Source organism: Uloborus diversus, chromosome 10 (genome assembly GCF_026930045.1).
Source record: "Uloborus diversus isolate 005 chromosome 10, Udiv.v.3.1, whole genome shotgun sequence".
NCBI lineage: Eukaryota > Metazoa > Arthropoda > Arachnida > Araneae > Uloboridae > Uloborus > Uloborus diversus.
This window is the reverse complement of record NC_072740.1, coordinates 35,503,698-35,520,474: the sequence shown is the minus strand read 5'-3', so window position 1 is coordinate 35,520,474 and position 16,777 is coordinate 35,503,698. Positions and strand designations below refer to the sequence as shown.

The window sequence follows — 16,777 nt, the reverse complement described above, 5'->3', positions numbered from 1 at the left end:
AGTAAGAATTTCCCACTACTGCAATGCTGGATTCTCTGCACAATGTTGCCAATGATGCCTTATTTAACCACCTTATCTTAGAGTAAGCATTGCCATACTGAAGCTTTATCATATTTTCCTCAATCTCAGCAGTGATAGTATACCAAAAGTTTAAGCGGGGAAATCCTGTACTGCATTTGAAACTGTGCGGGAGTTCCCAACTTTGTGCATGATTCATACAATCCCACGCCCTATTTCAAACCCTATTGTCCACAATTTTGCACTATTTCACAGCTTCTACTTTTAGAAAAATATTTTTAATGGTTTTTATTGTATGAAAAGCCAGGAAAATATTGGATCCTCAAGACTGTTAGTAATTATTGTTGACAAAAAAGCTTATTTGTCTTTTTTTCAGAATGTTCTTCTTGATCTTTTGTCTGGATCTTCAGAAATTTCAGCATTTAATTCTGAGTTGCCAGTACCTGTAGTTAAACCTACTAGTGATGAGCCAAATTTACTTGACCTCTTAGGAGGTTTGGAGCTTGAACCTCAGGTGCAAAGTATGTTACAATTAGTTTTTTCTGTTTATTGGAGTAATATTTTATGGCATTTTCTCATTTCTTGTTTATTTTATATTTTAATTTTATTCAATGCTTATAAATCTATAACATCTAGAATTTATTTTCTTTGATTTTTTTAACTTTTTTTTTTGTGTTTTGAAAATGAGACTAGAGAGGGCTGATTATTTTTAACTCCTCATTATAAAAAAGCAAACTGTCCTTTAAAATCAATGACGCTTTTTCTTTTTTCCCTACTTTCCCAGTAAAAGTTAGAGAAAGAAGAAAAAAGCATAAAATAAGGCTTAATGCATCTTAAAAATATCATGAAAAACAAAAAGTCAAAAATAAATAAGTATTGAAAAATTAGAAATTGCAAAGTAGGGTATTGAGATGGGGAGAAATGTCTGTCTGTTCCCCTCCCCCAATAACCTTTGAGCGAATAGTCCGATTCGAACATTTTTTTTTTGTTCGAAAGATCTCAGCTAGGACACCTCATTCCTATATTTCATTTTTTGATTTGAACAATTTTTCGTTCAATTTTGAACATTTCAAAAAACTGAATATAAAAGTGCCTGTAGGGAAATTCAAGACAAATAGAAATCCTGAACTAAGAGGCTAATTCGCTTCAAACAAATTTTGTAGGAAAAAGCTTTAATGTAGAACATGTATATAAATTTTTTTTTATTTGAATAGTTTTCCGTTAAATTTTGAACTGTTCAAATCCCTTAACATTAGCGCCTACGGGGAAACCGAAAGTCAATATAGATTCCAAACTTAAAGGCAGATTTGGTTCAAGTAAATTTTGTTGAAAATAGCTCTTGACAACCAACTCCCGACTCCGACTCCAAGAATTTCAGTGCACTTGACTCCAACTCCTGTGCCCGAAAATTAGTCGAACTCCGACTTCCTGACTTTGTGTCTAACTTTGTAGCTTTGGCAAAAATTTATACACGGAGGAAAAATGACCGACTCCAACTTTTGAAAATTCGACTCCAACTCTGACTCTTTTATCCCAAAATAAGACTCCACAAACTTCGGCAGAGTTACGGACTTTGAGGGAAAATGACTGATTTGAACTTTGAGCCTTTGAATTAAAAACCTTTGGCTCCCGAATCTGACTCTTTTTTCCCGAAATGAGATTGATGCCAACTCTACAGCCATAGCTTTTACTGAGAAATAATTATTGTTTTTATGATTTGTTTTTATTTTCACTCTAAAGTTTTAATTTATGCATTCAGTTTTTGGAGGAGAAATTCGGAATCCTTTATGTTTCTACATAAAGATATGCACAGATGATTTTTTTTTTTGATAATTATTTCTTTAAGTGGACATTTTATTGTTTATTTATTTTTGAAAGTACATTTATTTATTTATTTTTTCATTATTTTTTGGCCACCAATAGAAAAACAAATGATATATATATTTTTTGTTATCATGTATCTATTTTAATGAGCTTATTAACTTCAATTCTTTTCTTTTTTTCTTTTTGAAAGCGGTTAAAGACTTGCTTTTAATAGAAAAAAAAATGTATTAGTTGCTTTGTTTAAAAAGTGCTTCTACTTTATTTCTTTATTTATTTCTATGCATCTGATTCTTTAGATGAGCAAGACATATTTTATTTCTAGATATCAGCTTAAAATATTAAGAAGTCATGCTTGAAATATTTTGCAATGTTAGCTAATTTTGGGAATATTGATCAGATACTAGAAAGTCAATATTGTGTGTATGGGAAAGTAGGCTCGTTTAGTTCTGGATGGAACTGCTTGTTGATTCCTTGCAATTAAACATTTTCATACAGCAGTTTTTTTCTGAAAATAAAGAGCTTACATTCTACGTGAAGTAAAATTTTTAAAGTTTAATTTTTAATAAAAGTTTCAAGTGTAAATCATTCATATACTGGAATCTTGTTTATCTTTGCAGTTTTATTTATTTATTTATTTTTTTTTTTTTTGAGCATTCAAGAATGCATTGCTATTGATTTTGCACTACTGTGACTTGGCGTTAGCTTTGAGGTAATGTCGTGTTATAGAAGTTGAGATTTGATTTCTTTCAGGCTTATTGAGGGATAAAAAGTGGACGTAAATATTATTGTTTGCTTTTCTTGCATGAAATAAGTCTATTTTTGAGAAATCAAAAAGTGCTATTAAAATTCACTATGCTGTGACTTGACATTATCTTTTTATATTTTGATTTGTGATTGGTAGATAGTGAGTCACATGATGCTTTAAATAAGTAAATGTATATATGCTTGTGCACAATCTCCTTGATGAAGGATGAGGGGTGTTTTTTTCATATTGTAATGCTTTCTCTACTGACCAAGAGTAAAAGTATTCCAGAACTTCTCAAACAGCTCACTTTTGAGGTTGTGTGCACTAAATTTTTATCAAAAGAAGTGTCAGAAAAAAAAGCAGGACAGGACTTGTCTTTTGTGAAAAATATTAGACAAAAAAAATGTAATTAAGAGAGCTTTAATTTTTAGTTGTAGTTTGATGTTTTTGCATCCTTAATCTTCTTTTTTATTATTTTATCATGTCACACCTGTTTCTGTGTGTGAAATATACATAGTTGCTCTACATTGATGCGAAATTTAAATTTTTGCTGCTGCAAGCTGCTCTAAACTTGCAATTTTACTGCTCCAGGCTGCTCCAAATTTGCAATTTTACTGCTCCAGACTGCTCCAAATTCACCGTTTTGCTACTCCAAACTCACCATTTTCCTGCTCCCAAGATTGCTCCAAAAGCGAGTTTTGGTCGGCACATATATATAACGTGTGGGTGTGTGTAGTACTTCCTTACTTCAAAACATACTTTTTGCCGCTCCAATTACACTATTTTCGTGCTCTGAGTTTCTACAAAACAAACTTTTTGGTGAGCCAAACTGCTCCTAGTTCACTATTTTCCTGAGCCAAGCTGCTCCAAAGTCACTATTTTCCTGAGCCAAGCTGCTCTAAAGTCACTATTTTTCTACTCCTGAAATTGCTCCAAAAGTGGGTTTCAGCTGGCACATCCCTGCATTATGAATGAGATTCTGGGTGATGCTATCAAAATTTATACAGATGGTAATAAAGGAGAAAATAACCAATCAGGCAGTGGTATCTATATTAAGATCTCAGATAGAGAACAGGACAGAAGTGAACCTATTGCTATTGAAGTGAGCTTGAAGGCTATTCTGGAAGAAAGCTCTGTGGGGAGGTATGGATGCTATTGAACATCAGAGTTCAGTCCAACATCGATAAGACTAGAGTGATGTGAGATGTAGTGTTACTATTTCTGTCCTTGATATGCTAAATCAGATTTCCTCCATGCAGATACATCTGCAGTAGATACTCCCACTCGTCAACATTCAAGGAAATGAGGTCACAGATAAACTTGCAAAGAGCAGTTCAGAGGTCCCGCCTCCTGCACCTGTTGGGACATTCAATGATATCTTCTAAATTATAAAAAATAAGGACAAGCATAAATGGCTTGTATCTTCGACAAATGACGAGTACAAAAGATGAAGTCCAAGCGGTTTATTAGGCCTGACTTATGACCAAAAATTTAAGACTGCTTTATCAATGTTTGCTGTTGGTCATTTGAGAGAATTGCTTTTTATGGAGGACTTAAGATTTTTTGGGTTTGCAATAAGTGTGCTTTTGAGAATGCTTCATTCAAGTACATTTTGAACTGCCTCCTATTCACCTGTGATGACTTAAATAGAGATCTTCTGGACTTGCAAATTTATAACCTCATAGAATAAGTCTAGCTGCCACTAGACCTCAAGGATATAAAACAACAAACCACAGCTAGGTCCAGTTTTAGTACAAAATCATGGCTGGAAAAGTTTGTTTGAGGATACTCTTTGCTTTTTACTGCTTTTTTGACTTGAATTTTTTTTTTTTTTTGTATTGTAAGATATTTGTTGTTTTAAAATGCATCTGTGTTTGTTTTCTGAATGTTTGGTTTCTTTTAATGTATCATATTTCTTTAAGGTTCATATCCCCCACCTCCACCACCCACAAATATATTGTTAGACAAATATGTTGCCTCTCAATCTAACACAAAAAGTAAGTTTTCTGATGTGTGTTTTATATCATTAAGAGTCAATTTTTATAAGAGTCAGGCAGGTCAAATACATGCCATTTTTTATTAAGCTAAAAATTTAAAATGGTTTCTTTGAATGATTTTAGAAGACACATATTTTTTCTTTTCTTCAAAAATTTTTTTTGAGGACCTGCAAAAATTCCTAAAGTGGAGCCCGACGTAGAGGTTTTTCGAAATCAGCGTTTTTTAAAATGCTTTGTATTAAGCATCAACTTAAAAAAATCTTGTGTTTACAATATGACATTTAGTACCTAAATTGAAATATATCGTAAATTTTGTGGTTGATCTTCAGTATAGCCTTTCAGGGGTTGCCAAACTTTGTCAGAAAAAACAAAAAAGTGCCATATTTGAGGCCCTCTGGTGCCCTGCATTCACGCTCAAGCATGGTTTTTGTACGTAATTTGTTTAAGTATATATATATATATAAATTATTCAATGCCGTCATTAGTTGCATGGCTCACCCTCTGAGCTGCCAAAAAATGATAGTTTTTATATCAAAAAATGCTAAAAAGTGCAATTTTCATAAGCCTTTATCTCAGTGCACCGAGGGTCAGGGTAGAACTGTATGCCTGCATTTCAAACTGAAGTTGTGTTTTCACAAACAAGTGACAGAACTATGGGCAAATTCTTTTCAAGAACACAACAGGTATTTCAAACCAGTAAAGTAAACTTAAGTTCTGTCAACTTATCCGGATTTAACTTTCCTCCAGGGATTTCCAGATATTATTTAAAAAACTAGTATGATCAAAAACGTACCATGAAAGAGTTATAAACTTTCAAATAGACCAATTATGCTTACTCGCATACTTCATAATATGATAACTAGAAGCAAAACATCAAAAAATGATAAAAAATGTACTTTTTATTCGCTAGTATCTCAGTGCCCTGAGGATAAGACTCAATGCCCTGAGGATAGATCTTGATGCCTACATTTCAAACTAGAGTGTGTGTCTTTTCACAAACAAGTGACATAACTGTGGGCAATGGTTCTGCAGGCTCATAAAATGCACTTCAAGATGAGGAAATTGCATAAGAGTTAACGACGCAACGAGTGAAAAAAATTATTTTTGCCGCACTAAACTACTATGATAGCAAACAATTACTTAGTCATATTTTATTATTTATGAGAAAAGCAATACTATGACATTATAAAACAAGGGTATAGTTGCCTAACTGGAACAATAAAAAAATGCAAGACAAAGCATTGTATCTTGAGTACAACTAACTGGATGCGTTGTTAATTCTTATGCAATTTCCTCAGCTTGAAGTGCATTTTATGAGTCTGCAGAACCATTGCCCATAGTTCTGTCACTTGTTTGTAAAAAGACATACTCTCTAGTTTGAAATGTAGGCATCAAGTTCTATACTAACCCTCAGGGCACTGAGATACAGGCCAATAAAAAGTACATTTTTTAATCATTTTTTGATGTTTTTCTTATATTTTGCTTCTAGTTATCATATTATAAAGTATGCAAGTAAGCATAATCAGTCTATTTGAAAGTTTATAACTCTTTTATGGTACGTTTTTGATCATACTAGTTTTTTAAATAGTATCTGGAAGTCCCTGGAGGAAAGTTAAACCCGGATAAGTTGACAGAATTGAAGTTCATTTTACTGTTTTGAAATACCTATTGTGTTCTTGAAAAGAATTTGCCCATAGTTCTGTCACTTGTTTGTGAAAATATACATACTCTAGTTTGAAATGCAGGCATACAATTCTACCCTGACCCTCGGTGCACTGAGATAAAGGCTTATGAAAACTGCACTTTCTAGCATTCTTCAATACAAAAACTGTCATTTTTTGGCTGCTCAGAGGGTGAGCCATGCAACTAATGAGGGTATTGAATAATTTATATGTATTCTTAAACAAATTACGTACAAAAACCATGCTTGAGCGTGAATGCAGGGCACCAGAGGGCCTCAAACATGACACTTTTTGGTTATTTGGACAAAGTTTGGTGACCCGTGAAAGGCTGTACTGAAGATCAACCACAAAATTTACAATATGTTTCAATTTAGGTACTAAATGTCATATTATAAACACAAGATTTTTTTAAGCTGATGCTTGACACACAGAAATAATCGCATTAAAAAAAAATGTTGATTTGGGAAAACCTCTACGTCGGGCTAAGGAATTTTTACAGGTCCCCAAAAATTTTTCTGGATTAAAAGAAAAAATACGTGTCTTCTAAAATCTTTAAAAGAATCCACCATAAAAATTTGAGCAAAATCAAAAATGGTGTATGTCCGAACATCCCATTTCTGCCCGTTCTTACAAAAACTGGCTCTTAAATATATGAAATCAAGTTTGTAACATACTCTTAATCTTGTTCTCAATTCATACGTGAAATCATATTTTTAATTTTGTAGGTATTGCTCCCATAACAGCTTTTGATAAAAATGGTTTAAAGATTATGTTTGAATTTGAAAAGCCTTCAGATAATCCTCAAATGATCATTATCAATCTCATTGCCACAAATCATTCCTTAGCTCCCATAAATGATTTTTTGTTCCAAGCTGCTGTACCCAAAGTATGTAAAACATAATTATTTTATTTTCAATTCAAATGCCTTTTTTTTTTGTATGTTAAAGTTTAATAAGCTGTACTGTCTTTCAGGTGTTTCAATTACAGCTACTCCCTCCTACAAATAATGTAATACCTGCCAATAATATGGGTGAGATACACCAAACGCTCAAAATACTAAATCCTAGTAAGGTATGTGAATTTAACTTTTCTGAATCTAGTTTAAGCATTTTAAACTGAATTTTGATAAAACAGGATGTCTATGGATCTGGAAATATTAGGGCTAAGTTTTTAGATGAAGTTTTTATGTACTGGAAATACTGGATTTATACTGGAATTTTTATTGAAATACTGGAAAGATTTAGGAAATTACTTTTGAATGTGTAAGACTGACAACAAAATATACTGTCGTTTACTACAATTGTGATCAGAATTTATTTTTCAATTGAAGATATTTTTTACAAATAAAAATGTAACTATTTAATAAAAAAGCTCCGAAGCAAACTATCAAAGCTAGAAAATGTTAAATTCAAGCTCTGGCCATAATACAGTTTGAATTAATTTAAAGAACAAATTCTAAACAGCATTCTTCATGATGTTTTAAATTTTACCTCAATAGTATATAGGGGGAAAGAGGGCACATGTGAACAATTTTTATTTAGGGGTGTTTACATAGTTGTATAAATATAGTGGTTTAATTATGTTTCAAAATCAAATTGATATATCAGAAATACGTCTCATGGTGTCTGGAATTTCAGATGTGTTGTACAATATAGTGGTTTAATTATGTTTCAAAATCAAATTAAAATATCAGAAATATGTCTCGTTGTGTGTGGAATTTCAGAAGTTTTCCTGTGGAAAAACCTGGAAATCTTGGGACTAGATAGTGGCCACCCTGTATAGTGAGTTATTCAAAATTAGAGAATATTTTCGTTAATTATATGCTACCTTACATAAAATGTTGACGATATTACCAAGTAAGTTCAGTATTAAATATCTGTTGTCTTATCAAAAATATAACCACCACCAAAAGGCAACATTTTGGTGGTTTCTAATGACTTTTTGGAGATATCATTCTTTTTACACCCTATTAATATTTCAATAATTTTAAACAATGGAAGTTATTTTGATATATACCAGCTTAAGTTAACTAATTTAGTTATTTTTCGTTTTCATTAATTAATTAACTTATTTTATTTATTTCTTGTGACTTTAATTGTAGTACTTAATAAATTAATGATTGTTGCATATTTAAAAAAAAAAAAAGCCAACTTTGTAAATAATAATTACTCAATTGTTTGAATCTTTTCCTTTCTTTTCTTTTTTGAAGAAAAATATTTGTTTAAACAATATCTTCTTAAAATAAAACTTCTAAAACGGGCCTATATATATATAATGGTTCCCTATTGGTCAGAAAATTGATATCATTAGTGTCGCAAAGTTGAAGATTCTTTTGCTTTAGTAATTCTTTATTCAACAAATACTTTTATTCAATACTTTTTGTGGCTGAACGAGTATTATCATGCATTTAAAAAAAACCCTGCAGCTATTTGTATTTTATAAATATTACTATCGTTTGTGCGAACCTAACCTGGCAGCAAATGCAATGGTGGGATTAGGATCTATGTAGTCTTCACAATTTTAGCAAGTTAACTTTACTCCAATTATAATTATAGTTGCTTTAATTGTTTTTTTTTATTTGTTATAGTGGTAGCCCTTTACATTTTTGTATTTTTAGAAACATTTATGTGCAAAGCATAGCTCAGATTCTTACTATTTTATTTTACCAAAACACTAGTTTGCAATTATTAAGAAAAATGTATGCTTTTTTTTCTGAAAAAGTTGTATCCCGGTTGTCATGAAAACTTACTAGCCAAAGTCATGGAAAGTCATGGATTTGAAAACTCTAAATGCCGCAGATCCACTGCCTGTGCTTTTCACCGCCTCAATTGCCAACTCTTTTACTTCTGCCTTTAAATGATGTGTTATAGATATTTCATTTTTTATATTGTGTGTAAGAAATAATAGATCCTTATTTTTTTTTTTGGTGTGTGTGTGATAGAGTAAAATGTCGTGCAATATTCTCCTGCTGTTAAATGACATGAATGCAAATGTTTATTTTTTAGAGTCAATTACGAATGAAGCTTAGGATATCGTACGTATCAAATGGAAATGCTGTTCTAGAGCAAGCAGAAGTAAATAATATACCCCAAGCAGTATATCTGTAAATAAATTGGTAAGAACTCAAATTTTTTCAGCTTAAGAATGCCATGTCTAAAATGTGTGTATTTGCTTCTGTATAAATGACTTAATTTTATGATTAGTCAATAATTATGTGTTTCTTATGTCAAAAGATAGGTAAAACAGCCTTTCAATTTATTTTTAAATACAATTAGGCTGGCTTGTACTTTGTTTATAACCCAATAATCAACTATCTTACGTGTTTATATTTGGCTTGTCAAGTATAAAGTGCCAGTATTAATCAGAAGGACATCTATAGCTTAGAGTGAGATCTCATCTTCTAGGAAAGAGTTACTGCCTACTAATGTTTATGCTTTGATTAAAATTCATATCCTGACCAGTGGTTGGAAAAACTACATTTTTTTTATAGCGAACTACAGCTACTTTATTACAAATGTAGTTAACTACAACTACAACTACTTTATTACAAATGTAGTTAACTACAACTACAACTACTTTTTTAAAAATATAGCAACTACAAACTACTTTTGAAAAGTAGTTTGAAGTCGCTACTTCGCTACTTTTTAAAAAATAAATACATGAAAAGCGTACACATACACACCGTTTGAGGATTGAACAAAAAAATTCAAAATGTGGTTTAAATAAATAAATTGGCTCATTTTAACATGGAATATTACAAAGTATTATGTATTATTTCTTAACTTTGTTGAACCAATTTCATTCCAAACATGTTTTACGATTTTCTCGAATATTTGCTGTAAGAAATTAAAAGTTGAAAGTTGGATTTAAAAGTTAAAAGAAATCAACCTTCAAATTTTAAATTCCTTCTTGACTGTGAATATTTTAATTAAAGAAGTACAACTCGGGTACTTGAAAATGTAAATAAATGCAGCCGTAATTTCATTTAAATTTTATATAAGCATACATATACATAAAACTGATTTAGATGATGAAAATCATATTTTAAACAAAACAGAAAAACTTTAATTTCCACCATAGGAGTTGATTTTATAGGAACTTATATTTTGTAGGAACTAATTAATTGATTTAGAGCTTCAAGTTACGGGTCTGGACATGGACACCATTTCCTTTCTTACGCCACTGATTTAAAGAGAAAAAAAAAAAATCATTCATTTTTACCGAATAACCTCAAAAACTTACAATATTTAATAATTCACCCTTATTATGTTAATGTGTCAAAACTCAATCAGCAAAAAAGAAAAAAAAAAAATAAAGAAATAGGAAGAATATCCCAAACAGTACTAGCATTAAAAATCAAATATTATTAAATATCCAAAAATATGAAACGTAACTAAACATGCTTGCTTTACTTCTATTTGCAATTTTAAACTACAGTGGACTCGCGTCGCAACGCGATTTGAAAAACGCGAGATGGCTATATTGCGAGTTTTCCCCGAAGAACAAACTTTGGAGCTAACGCGAATTCCTCGCTCACAACACGAAAATTTTCGGAACTGAATCGCGCGTCTTAAGTATTGCCTTCTTTATTGGGTACTAAATATTAGTACCGTGAATGAACTTTTTCTTTAGCATCACTGAAAGCGGAAGTTCTTCACACCGTACTAGTCGAAACATCGCTTTGTTAACGGACAAATCGCCACTGCGCATCTTTTTCATTCTAAATATGACGTTGGTGAAACAAGCTGTTTATCTAAACTTTGAAAATGAAAGAAAAAATAGAAATTTTCTGACAACTATAGAAATTTAAAGATTTTCGAAATTCTTGAACAACTAAAAATGCGTCGAATATAATTACTGCATTTATTATACAGTACTATTGTAGTGCTGCATTTTGTTATTCCTACATACTATACTTACCGTACTGTTTCATTTTATGCCATTCTTTCCCATTGATTATGTGCATTCTAACAGTATTTTTTATTCAGTAACACAGCTTTTTCAACTGATGCGAGGAGTCTTGGAACGCATCCCTCGCGTAAGTTGATATTCGACTGTATATACGTATGACACTGATACCGAAAGCTTTTTGCTTGACGGGCACATGAAATGGAAAAGTTTCGGTTAGCATACATTTTTATAGCACTGGTATATTTATTGTTAACTAGTCAGAGCTTAAAAAATTTTAAAATGTTCATCCACGAGAGATTTTCTGCTGCCAGAAAGCACAAACGCTGCACTAAATTGGCAATTATCGCTTATTCTTTTTTTTTCTATGCATGCTCGATTCAAGGCGAATATTGGGGAAATGTGAACATTTCGATGCCAAACGAACTAAATGGGCGTCAAACAGGAAAAACGTACGGCGTCGAAATAATAGGCTTGAGATCAGCTCGTATTTTTCTTACAAGCCTGATTGGTGCAACTTTTACTCGCTTAAGACTTGCACCAGTCAGATTCGTTTGAAACCTCGTTTCTTTTTCTTTCCTTTTTTCTTTTCTTTTTTTTCGAAACTTTATTTAAAAGTAGTTTCTTGAAATCGCTACAAACTACTTTTTTTTGTATCGAACTACTTGCCACTCTACTTTTTTTCAAAAGTAGTGCGCTGCACTACAAACTACTAAAAAATGTAGCTACTACAGTAGCGTCACTACTTGTAGCGCGCTACTTCCAACCACTGATCCTGACCCATGGATCTGGAGCCAGACTATGTATGCGATTATATAACTGTAATCAGGCCTAATTAAAAAAAAACAGAAATTAATGGATTTTATGTGTATAAGTAAAACCTTAAAAAGTACTATCAAATGGGGTGACTTTGTGACAGCAAAGATGAGATTGTGCCACATGGATTGTGGCATAACTGTGAGAGGTAGAATGGTGTTTGCGTTTCAGGTAGAAGGTTTGAAATATGCTGAACTCTGTTTTATCTTTTGCATAACCTAATTAAACCTCCATGTATAGATATTGGTACATATGATCTGGCACAATCTCACCCCAATGTTGACATTAAGTCACCTCATGCAACAGTAAGAATCTGATTTGACCATTTTTTTTGTTGTTGCAGTTCGCAAAATGTTAATTGTGTGTGCATGAAGAATAGTTTGTTTCTTACTGATGTTAGTTACTTTAATACCGCAATCATTCTGAAATTCCATGACAAATAATTTGTATACACTTTCATTCTTTAGATTTTAAGAACTTGTAAGCAAGATAATGGCTGGGAAATCCGAGTGAGACTCCCGTAGTGATGGACGCTAAAGTTGCTTCAAAAATTTTGAAGGTTTATGCCGTCTTTGGCTTCCATGTAGCTACATATGAAAGACTAAGTGAATGACTAATGTTTGTATGCTGAATTACAGTTAGCTAAAAGAGAAATAATTCTAGGAGCTTCTCTTAAATACCATATTTTGCACTCTATCATTCCATTACAATTTACAAGCCATGAAAATATGATGAAAAATTTGTGTAATTCATGGGATCTGAAATTACATCCATAGTTGGAATTTAGCAAAATTTTTACATCATTTGAAACTTAAAAGTGTGATATTACTTCTTATTACTTCCAGCTATGGAAAATTAAAGTATTTTATAATTTTGTATTATTTTTAAAAAGGTTAAAATTGTTCTCTCTGATACATAAATCTTTTGTATTATGAATCATGTCTTTCACTTACTTTCTTCAAAGTTTTGGAAGTTTGTAGCTGGATCAATATTACTGCTGGCAATTTGAAAGATCCAGATGCCTAGTCTTTGGAAGTAGGATTTTGTTTGCATTCTTTATCGTATTAAATTTATTATTACAGCTAGTTTAGTTCAATTTGACTGTAAATATGTATATTTGAAAAAGCTAAAACATAACTTTGTGTTCATTTATTGTACATTTTAACTTGTGTCAAAATATTCTTACTTTTAATTTAGTTTGAAACTTATTTATAACCATGTGACACTTATTTTGGCAATTTTATAACTGGTTTAACCGGTTATTATTTTAATTATAAAATATTGCCTAGATACATTTTCTTGAATTTCTGATTTAGGATTGGAAAATAACACATTATACAAATGAATTTTAAATTTATTTCTTCTTTGGTGCGATTCAATATTTTAAATATGAAAGGCCAATTGCAAAATTGCATTATATGTCTAGCATGATTGGTTTTCTAAAAATTCATTAATTTAAACCACAAACATTTTACATTTCTATGTAGAAAATTTGCTACCAAGAGAAATCTTACAGGGGTTTTCCCCTTAAAGTTTACAATTTTAACTGTGTTGTCTTAAACTGATTTTAGATTCTGTAAATATTTTTTTGAATTTATATTATTTAGAAATAGTTACATAAAATGTACTTAACTGTTTTCAATTTCGACTAAGTATAATCAAGAAGTTGAGTATTAAACTGATTTATATGCATTATTTCTGTGAATTTAATTTGTTTGAAGTGCTTGTTGTTCATCTAAAAGAACACTTTCAAAGTGATATAAATGTTCGGAAGTAGTCTTTTTGAACGTGGATTTTTTTGGTTTGACTTTTTCATATGTATGAAGTTAGTACACACTTGGGTAACCTCCTATTTCTTCTCATTTAGAGTAGGTTTCATGCTCTGAAATGTTTCATGATTTATCTTTTTAATAGTAAAATGTTAATAATGTATTTATTTTTTTTATCTAAAAATGTCGACTGTTTATATAGAATTGCAGCATTTTTTTTATTTGTAAAAAAACTACTGGTACAGTATTTAAAAGAAAATTTTACACGAAGATGTCTTTTTCAGAAATAAGTTCTCTCAATATCTATGAACATTATCTCTGTTTCTTATCTCGCTCTATGAAATGAAATTTCTCTATGGGTCATTCTATTTTCCATAATCATTGCATTTCTTATGGTTGTTCCAAAAGTGCTCACATGCATGTTTATATATTTTTTTTTCATATAAATCTTAGAATTAAATTTTGCATAATTTTTCCTATGTACTTTCTCATCAGATGCTCATTACTTTTCATTTGTAAGACTGTTCCAAAAGATTCCTACTCCTTTGTGTTTATCTAGTTATCAGAGCGCCCTGAAACCTCACAAGTTGAAAAAGTGAGGGAAGTTTCTTGTGAAATTGCTTGAGTTGGAAAATTATAACTAATTTTGTGTAAATTCTCAAAAATGCATTCTACTGAGCTGTTAGCAGTTCTACTGGGTTTTTGCAGTTTAAAACTCAAAGACTCAATGAACACTATTCTTAAAAGGCTGACCAGACTAAAAGAGATTTTTAAAAAGAAAATAGGAAGTATAACTCACTAGATAGAATGCATGAATGGAAGAGATTAAAAAAGTTATTGAAAATGCATTTGAAAAAAATAGCTGTATTAGCACACTCACATTTTTCTGCAAAACAAAAAACATGCTTTATGCTTGAACTTGAAAACTTCATCTATTCTAATGTAAATGAGGCTTAAATTTGCATACATTGGTTTCAGAGTGTCAGTAAGTGCCTTTTTAGGGCAAAAGAAAAGAAAAGCTATGCAAAAAAAACGTGCTGGGTATATATTGTTGTTTTTCTTGAAAAGCTGCATTTTTTCCCCATTGGTATCTTCATAATCCTGATATAGGTGTATTCTACTTGTTTTGCAAATTTGTACTGTATTTAAGTTAGAAAAAAAAAAAAGTCCACCTGCATTTTTATTTATTATAGACACAAATAGTGTTAGGTTGACGAAAAAGTTCAACTGGATAAATATGTTGAGCAACATATTTGTAAAATGAACTATTAGTTGAACACTCAATGTTTTTCTTTCTTTTAATTGCTTACCTAATTTGCCATTATTTCAGTTTGTAGTGACTATGTTACAATTAAATTTTTGTAATTTCTAAAAATAAAAAAAAACTATTAATGATTAGAGTATGCCTGTGTAGAGATGCTTGAGGCTGGTTTGTTGGTTAATTGATATTGTTACAAAAATATTGTAAAAATCACACTGATAAAATTTCCAGTAGAGAAATATGTTTTGAAGTTTGTGAGAACCCGGTTATAGAATGTTTCTCAACATTTTTTGTGTCATTTTACTTTTTTTTTTCAATTTATATTTAACTACTTTTTCTTTTTGTGTCTGTCCAGAGCAGTAATAAGAGGGCCCATGATTGTCAGTTTCAACATATTGTAAATCTTCTGCTTCACTTTACTTAACCATAATTGTTCCATCACATGAAAAGCCTTCTAACTCGTATTTATTAATTTTTGTGAAGATATTCCTATCGTTGTTGATGTCTTTTGTGTATGTTTTAATTATTGAGTTTTCCCATTTCCTTACATTTAAATTTTAAAGATAACCTGAAATCATTACATTCAGTCATTTAATTCAAAGAGTTATTCTATTACCTATAATACTTGTTTTTTAAAAGCATTTTAGGAAAAAATTAATTTTTGTTTCTTTGTTTTAAAGTGTTTCTTTAGTCTAAAATGACTTCATCTACATTTTGAGTATTTATGAATTGATCCATTTTAAAAATATGTGAAACTCAGCAATTCAGCAAAATGAATGGTGGTTGTGATGATTTATTGATAAATATATTTTTTCAATAAAAATATTGCCCCATATTGTGGTTCTTTTCTTTGCTATGTGTTATGCATTCAATGTTTTCTATCTTCAACAAAAATAAATGCATATTCTTTTAATAAGTATCTAATTTGAAGCAATACATAGACCAATAAAACTAGACAACAAGAAATAGCTTTTTAAAAGGTTCTGGATCCTTTCTGAAATGTGTTCTTTGTTGTAAGCAAAAAGCTGTCAAACGTTTTTTTTTTTTTTTTTTTTTTGAGCAATCACGATTGCTTATTGTCCTCACTTGACCGTCCTTGATGTCCGTGCCTTTTTCAGCTTGGACCAGAGGCCTCTGCAGCCCCACCGTCCTCTACAGGCGCCGCTTCTCCTGTCCTGAGTTATCTGCTTCTCCTGGTCGGAGGCGTCCATATCCTACACACACGCACGCTCACACATACGATTTCACACACATACACTCACACACGTCTATGTGCATACACGCAGGTGTACGCACACACACAAGCCTACATACTTACACACACAACTATGCACACGTAACCGCCCAGGAGGAGAGGCAGGCTTGGGGGGACAGGAGCCGTTTCTAGAAACAATAACTTCAACGAGTAGGGTCCTGTCGCAGTTCGTGATTGCGAAAAACATAATTTGAATTCAAAATTCAAATTAATTTTTTTTTTTTTTTTTACATTTTAATCAAACAAATTGTTTGTTTCTGTAAGTTCTGTTTGTGTAGGAGTTAGATGGCTGACATTTTTGGTAACTTTTCTTTGATCTGAAAATCTGAGTCATGGGCTTGTGATCAGTTACCAAAATGAATCTTTGACCCTTGAGATAGATAAAAAAAATTTACACACCAATGTTTATCCAGAGCCTTTTCATTAATCTGTGAATATCTTATTTCAGTGTTCGTCTGAGTCTTTGAATTAGATTAAATAAGTCTATAAGTCTCTTAGTTCC

General features: G+C 31.3%; 1 protein-coding gene across 1 annotated transcript in view; it reads left to right on the top strand.

The window, feature by feature from the left end:
* LOC129231826 (AP-1 complex subunit gamma-1-like) overlaps positions 1-15,852 on the top strand; it is a 121,810-nt gene extending 105,958 nt beyond the window's left edge. The window contains exons 18-23 of the mRNA XM_054866206.1: positions 395-539; positions 4,510-4,584; positions 6,992-7,152; positions 7,239-7,337; positions 9,272-9,381; positions 12,458-15,852. Of these exons, the coding sequence (XP_054722181.1) occupies positions 395-539; positions 4,510-4,584; positions 6,992-7,152; positions 7,239-7,337; positions 9,272-9,373 (582 nt within the window). The 3' untranslated portion in view covers positions 9,374-9,381; positions 12,458-15,852. The remainder of the gene's footprint in view (positions 1-394; positions 540-4,509; positions 4,585-6,991; positions 7,153-7,238; positions 7,338-9,271; positions 9,382-12,457) is intronic.
* The last annotated feature ends 925 nt before the right edge of the window (positions 15,853-16,777 follow it).